General features: G+C 41.4%; 1 protein-coding gene across 2 annotated transcripts in view; it reads left to right on the top strand.

Annotated features, from left to right (window-relative positions):
• Window positions 1-725: 725 nt before the first annotated feature.
• Window positions 726-7,269, top strand: part of WDR35 (WD repeat domain 35) — a 65,456-nt gene continuing 58,912 nt past the window's right edge. For both annotated transcript variants that reach the window (XM_012475097.3, XM_012475096.2), the window contains exons 1-2: window positions 726-831; window positions 1,534-1,651. In XM_012475097.3, the coding sequence (XP_012330520.2) occupies window positions 808-831; window positions 1,534-1,651 (142 nt within the window). In that variant the 5' untranslated portion in view covers window positions 726-807. The remainder of the gene's footprint in view (window positions 832-1,533; window positions 1,652-7,269) is intronic.

The following is a 7,269-nucleotide window of genomic DNA, read 5'->3' as shown; positions in this document are numbered from 1 at the left end:
TAAGAAAAATAAGAGAATATGTAACAGTCGACTCTAGATGAGAAAACACCAAACGCTCAAATATTGTAAAACAGTAGGCTATGCCCAATAGCAATTGTACGCTATAATTACCTAAAGTTTATACAAATTCCTTTTAAAAGGACCCTCGGGGTTGCGGTAATAGCTTAAACTGTCAAAAAACGTCAAAACAAGCAGAATAAACAAAATCTCCTATTCCTAAATTGCTCCAGAGGGTTCTCGAATCCCCAAAGACACAGAGGTTTGCAAGATCTCAATACGCACATTTGCACTTTCATCTGGCCCATAGCGCCAGCCTATCAAATACAGTACATGGCTTTTCTCTTTCAAGAATGCTGGAACTTTGGGGCTTAGAAAATATTAAATCATTTGCCCTTATTCGAACGGGCAACTTTCCGCCTAGGTTTATAGTACTGACACCTGAGACGCGGCTCCATCGCGACCATCAGAGGTGTATGGCCGGAAGTAGGGCGGCCAGGGACCATGAGACAGGGCGCAGAGGGCGAGCGCACGGCTAGCAGTGACAGGTCGCGACCCAGCTTCTCGCGGAGAGCAGAAAGGCACAGAAATCTGGGGACGGGACGAGACAACCCCAGCTACCGCCCTGCGCCCCGCACAAAAAAAAAAAAAAAAAAAAAAAACCAAACCCAAACGACGTCCGCGCAGGCGCACTACGCCGGTGCCCGGTGCGAAGGCGTTACCGGAAGTGTCCCGCGGCACCCCGGAGGCGTAGAAGCATTACTTGTCGCTGGCCTTAGCGGCCACCGTGACCCTCTAGGAGGTCCCACGATGTTCTTCTACCTGACCAAGAAAGTGAGTTTCCCGAGGGGTGTCCTCGTTTCTCCGCTATTCCAGCAGCCTGCGGCGATTCCCGCTGCCTTCCCAAGAAGCCCTGCGGCTTCACCGGGTCCCTATCGCGGCTTCGCCATCCCGCTGCCATCCTTCCCGCCGGGTCCAGCCTCCGACCTCCTCCTGCGGTTCCCAGAGCCCCGGACCAGTCCTTGGCTGAGCCTGCAGCCCGGTCGCAGCACTCTCCCTGCCCCTGGCTAGGTCCTTTTGGGTGGCTCCAGGATAAATCGAGAGGTGGTACCCCAACTTTCCCCTTCTTTTTGTTGCTGATCACGTGATTTATAAACTCTTTGGATCACTTCACGAGCCTTTGGGGAGGAGAAAAGAAGTAACAATAGGATAGCCTAAGTATTGTGTGTGTAAAAAGGAAGAGATACTGGTGGTATTTATACCCTGTCCCTGCCCTCCCTTTTAAAAATCCATCCGGTGACTCTAGCGTTGTTTTTCTCCACAGTCATTAACCTTCTCTTTTGTGCACTTCTTTTCCTCTTTCCCAAATGGTAGAACCCGGGTCAGTCCAGGGGACCATGCTCATTTTCACAACAGCTCACTTTTATTTCTGCAAGGCCGTCCGTTTTTCTTCTTGGAAGATTTTCTTCAGCCTTCTGTAGACTTACTTCCCAACTCCTTTGCAAGTTGTTAGTCTGGCTGTGATTGCTTTTACAGATAGCCATTCCCAATAACGTGAAGCTGAAGTGTATCTCCTGGAACAAGGAACAAGGGTTCATAGCATGCGGTGGTGAAGATGGATTATTGAAGGTTTTGAAATTAGAGACACAGACAGGTAAATGAATGCAAGCGCACATATTTGAAATTGGTAGAAAATTGCCTAGTGTTATTTGTTCAGTGCGATTTACTTATGGTATCTGTCAATGTGCAATTCCGATTATTTTAAAGGGAAAACCACCTAAACATTTTACGGTATTTTCCTGGAGTATGTTTGCAATAAAATTCAGATAATGTTGAATGTAAACATCAGATGGTTTTTGCTGAGTTATTAATGGAAAATGAAAAATAATGAAGAATGAAAATAAGTCACTGTGTTATGCTATGTCTAATTGGTGTACTATATTAGTAGGAGTCTAATAAAAATCTTGTGAGTCAACATTTCAGTAAGAAAATCCGGCAGATTGGCTGGGCACTGTGGCTCATGCCTGTAATCCCAGAACTTTGGGAGGTTGAGGTTGGGCGGATCACGAGGTCAGGTGTTTGAGATCAGCCTGACCAACATGGTGAAACCACATCTCTACTAAAAATACATAAAATTAGCTGGGCGTGGTGGTGGGCGTCTGTAATCCCAGCTACTCCGGAGACTGAGACAGGAGAATCACTTGAGCAGAGATCGCGCCACTGCACTCCAATCTGAGTAACAAAGCGAGATTCCGTCTCAAAAAAAAAAAAAAGAAAAGAAAATTTGGCAGATTATTTACACATCTATGTCATCCTTTCTGCTTATCAGATGCATTAGTGATTATTCACCTAGTGTCCAAAAACAGAAAATCGGATATATTTTACATTTTTATTAGTAGGTCTCTTGTCTATGCAGCTTGATTTCTTTCTTTACCTAGTGCTCTGGAATCACAGCAAACAGCTTCCCACTTCTTTAGCCTCCCTACTGCTGCGGTAGATTGAAGATCTAGATAGGGTAATTGGAGTTAAATCTCAGCTCTGCCACAGGACTACTGAATGACTTTCAACGAGTAGCTGAGGATTTTACTTTTTGTTTACTCTTCCTTAAAATGAAAATGTAGGGGGTTAAACTGAATTACATTTTTGGATTCCTTACAACATTGCTTCTCAAACTGTGTTAGGTGTAAGAATCACTGGATGAGGTTGTTAAGATGGATTTCATGCTCTATCCCCCAACAAAAGACCCTGGATGAGACCTGAGAATTTCCATTTTTAGTGATGCTGAGTTGCTGGTCCTCAGACCCCACTTTGAATAGCATTACCTTACAGCTGTGAATGTTATATGAGTAATAAATACTTATTGACGGTTTTCCATGTACTTGGATGTTTAACCTTTACAATCTTATTTGACTTCACAATAAAGATCTTGAGCAGTAGGTGTTCTAGGTGAGAAAATTGAGGCTCTGAGCAGTTAATAATTGTACTAGGTCACACAGCCAGTAAGTGGCAGAGCAAGGATGTGGAACTAAGTTTGTCTCACATTCAAATCCTTGTTTTTAACCACTACACAAAGGGCTAGTGGACAGCCTAAGTAAAGAAGATAGTAATTTTTTTGCTGTGGTAGGTTAGTTTTGTGAAATAAAAGGCAGATTTGGAAGATAAATACTTAAGTACCAATTCAAGTTTGGCTTATGCTGTTTTATAGTTCAAATGTCAGTGCTTTAGTTTTTAAAACTGTGTTAAAAGAAGGTTTCTTAAATGTATATATATATGTGTGTGTGTGTCTGTATATACGTACTTTTGCTTACAGTATGTAGCAAGTTTTAAAATATATTAAGAGATGCATTCATTTTGTTTAATGTTGAAGACTTTTTTTAAAAAAACATACTTCTTTTTCTACTCTGTCCTTTTGATGAGCTGTGGCTAGAGTATTCTTTGAAATTAGTGAGCAAGATGGGAAATCGATTCTTGGGATGTTTGGAAAATGGAGTAAAGTATTTGTTTTGGAACTTAATAATGATTATGAATTGTGCTGAAAGAGACAAATATGAGAAATGTGACTGGGAGATTCTAACAAGATCAATATATTGTATTTAATACAAATAGTAGTGATTCAGCAGATCCTGCCAGTAACGATCATAGATATTGCATGACTGCTTCATCTCAAGCACTGTGTTGTGCTAAAGATGCAACATTTTAAGTATAATGTTTTGTAGCTTGGCTACAGCAGTATAGTACAGCAATCCTCTACATCAATAAATCATCTTCTATGGCACCATTTTAAATGTCTATTTAGTATTTCATTATATTGATGTTAATATATTGTACTTTGCTTAACCAATTCTAGTACTGGACATTTAGATGTCCCTGCATTTTTACTATTAAAGCAACTGTATCTTTGTATCCAAATCTTTGCATAAATTGTTAAGACTTTCTAGGATAAATCTCTAGAGATGGCATTCACTGGATCAAAGAGTCTGTACATTTATACAGGTTTCTATTATGTGTAGACAGATTACCCTCCAGAAAGTTTGTACCAAGTTGCATTTCCAGTTTTCAGTCCCTTGCTTTAGAAGGAAAGGAACTAGAACCAGCAGTCCATCTTTTTATACCAGGTTTACTTCTCTCACAGGCCAGCTTCTAGTGTTTTGCTGGAGCTTGTCTCCCCTCACCTCCTCAGGTTACCTCTCTGCTAATTTATCCTCTCTTTCTCCTTTCAATATCAGTCCTCTCTCTTTTTCTGTCCCTCACCAGTGACTTTCATGTTCTAAGTCTAATGGACAGCTTTTATTGACTCATCAGGATTTGACTTGAAACATTATTTTTCAAGACAGGAGAATTCAACATGTTTAAGTTACTGTTATATGTAGACATACTACTTTTCTCTCCTCCTTCTCTGGTCAGTCCTCAGTCGCTTTGCTAGACTTCCCTCTTCTATTAGAATTCCCGAGAACTTGCTTCTGGGCTCTCTAGTCACTTGCTTTCTGTATTTATCCTTTCATTCTCTTGCCCTTAAATGTCATCTGTGGTTTGGGGTGAAGAGCCCCACATTTATATCTCCAGTCCAGTCCTGATTTTTCAGACTTGGGTGTCTCCACTGGAGTCTTTCACGGGCATCTCATACTTAAACTGTTCAAAACTGAACTCTCGATGTTCTTCCAAATCTCTTCTTTCAGTTCTTTCCATTTCAGTAAAATGTCTCAATTTCATGCATTTGCTCAAGCTGGAAATCTTCTCTTTTCCTCCCTTAACAGCATCTGCATCAGCAATCCTGTTGCCTTTGTCTTGAAAGCATATCTTGAACCCATCCTTTCCTTTATCTCCCCTGCTCCCCCTATAGCTCCAGCTACCATCATCCCTCACCTGGTCTATTGTGAGAATCAGTTTTTCTCCTTCCCTGGGTTGGAGCTGCTTGTGGTAGGGATTGAGGATGATGACCCTGGGTTGGAGCTGCTTGTGGTAGGGATTGAGGGTGATGACCCTGGGTTGGAGCTGCTTGTGTTAGGGATTGAGGGTGATGACCCTGGGTTGGAGCTGCTTGTGTAGGGACTGAGGGTGATGACCCTGGGTTGGAGTTGCTTGTGGTAGGCATTGAGGCTGATGACCCTGGGTTGGAGCTGCTTGTGGTAGGGATTGGGGGTGATGACCCTGGTTTGGAGCTGCTTATGGTAGGAATTGAGGGTGATGACCCTGGGTTGGAGCTGCTTGTGGTAGGGACTGAGGGTGATGACCCTGGGTTGGAGCTGTTTATGGTAGGCATTGAGGGTGATGACCCTGGGTTGGAGCTGCTTGTGGTAGGGATTGAGGGTGATGACCCGGGGTTGGAGCTGCTTGTGGTAGGGATTGAGGGTGATGACCCTGGGTTGGAGCTGCTTGTGGTAGGGTTTGAGGGTGATGACCCTGGGTTGGAGCTGCTTGTGCAGGGACTGAGGGTGATGACCCTGGGTTGGAGCTGCTTGTGGTAGGGATTGAGGGTGATGACCCTGGGTTGGAGCTGCTTGTGATAGGGTTTGAGGGTGATGTCCCTGACTAGGATTGAGGTGGCATTTCTTGCTTTTCCTGCTACGACTGCCAAGGCCTCCATCCTCTCATCCTCATGAGAATAGAGAGCCCTGGAAGCACACATTTGCAACAGAAAAAAAGTACTTAGGGCCATGCAAGCCAGCTGTAGCTGTCTGCTCAGTTCTCCAGGACCCATAGGCAGTGACATTGCCTCAATCTTCCAGTATGCCCAGGACAACAAGATTGACCAGAATCTCAGGTAAGGTGTCCATAGCCATACCCAGGGATGCCTCCATAGTCCTTTGCAGTCAGTCATTCACACAGAGAAGCAAGGGAACCAGGTGACCCTGCCAGAGAGTCTGGCGAATATGGTACCATCTCCTCAGAATTGTATTATCCTTATGTGTTGCAAAACAGTCTTCTTTATATTTTGATTCTGGGTTTCAAACTTATTGTGCAGCACATAACAGGAATTTCTCTTGATATTGGGCTGCTGACAACTTCTATGAATGCAAACAAAAGCATTGTCAGTCATGCTTTTCTAAGAGAAAGGCCCTTAGAGATTTAGTGTGCTTGGTTACTGGTGATTAGCAGGCTCTTCTGTTCTTCTATATCATACCTTTTACTTTCAGTCGCTTCATTACATCTTAATCTTTTAAAAGCCTTCTTTGGACTTTTTGATGTTCTTCGGGTTATTGGAATAGCTGATTTCATTCTGAAATTCCTTTACATGAATTTAAAATGCTTTATATTTTGGTATCCTCTTTCAACAGGCCTTTTAAATCCAAGGGTTACTGGTATGTGCTTTTGGAAGATTTATGGCAGTATTACCAGATTTTTGTTCACGTACCAGCTTGGTTTCATTACCTTATTGGCTATCTGGAGTCTAGTAATGTAACGAATGGAATCTTGGGATATTATTGCTGACTTTACTCTACATCATTTAAAACTTTTAGCTTTTTTATAGACATCTGAGAACTTTCAGGTGGGTTTTGTGAATATTTTGTACATGATCAAGTTATGGAGTTGCTGCCAGCAAGAGACCTTTTCAGATGTGTATGATATTTGTTCAGTACATCAAACTGAATTTCAGGGCCTGTTCTTAACTGTCAGCATGTATTTTGTCAAGAGTGCCCTACCTTATGGTCCAACAGAGAGAAAACATGGGTGGTCCATCTAAATCGCATATCCCCGTTTCACTTAGTTAGGTTATAGTGACACCAGTGTGTGTGTGTGTGTGTGTATATATATATATATATATATATATATATATGTGCATCAGAATGGATTTTTCAATGCTAGAAGTTAAGAAAATTGTTTCGACCAAATATTTTAGAATATTATAATAAAGTGTGTTGTAAAATTTTTAAAAGATTAAATGAATGAAAGAACCCTATGTTTAAAAAAATCATGTTCAGCCTAACGTGTGTGTTGGCAACATTTAATCTTAATTGTTTGACAGATGATTGCATTGTTAAATTGTACATGTGTACTCTTGGGTTAACAAAACAACAACTGGGTAATTAAAACTAGTGATTTTAGAGGAAATGAGGTATTTTTTCCTGACTGTTTTCAGAATAAAGAATATTTTTCATAATATTTTAAGATACTTGCTATGTGAAAGTAGAATTTTCTTTAGCATCGGTATAATTCCCATTCTCACAATTCTTAAAATCTTCATAAAATTTGTATTTTAAATGAAAGTTTTGAATGCTGTGTTTTATGTGTAACAGATTTCTAAGCAAAGATTAATTTGTTGAGATGACATTT

This window comes from Aotus nancymaae, unplaced genomic scaffold (genome assembly GCF_030222135.1).
Source record: "Aotus nancymaae isolate 86718 unplaced genomic scaffold, 86718_ANA_hifiasm-v0.15.2.pri h1tg000057l, whole genome shotgun sequence".
In the NCBI taxonomy this organism is placed as follows: domain Eukaryota; kingdom Metazoa; phylum Chordata; class Mammalia; order Primates; family Aotidae; genus Aotus; species Aotus nancymaae.
This window is presented reverse-complemented; position numbering and strand designations above follow the sequence as displayed.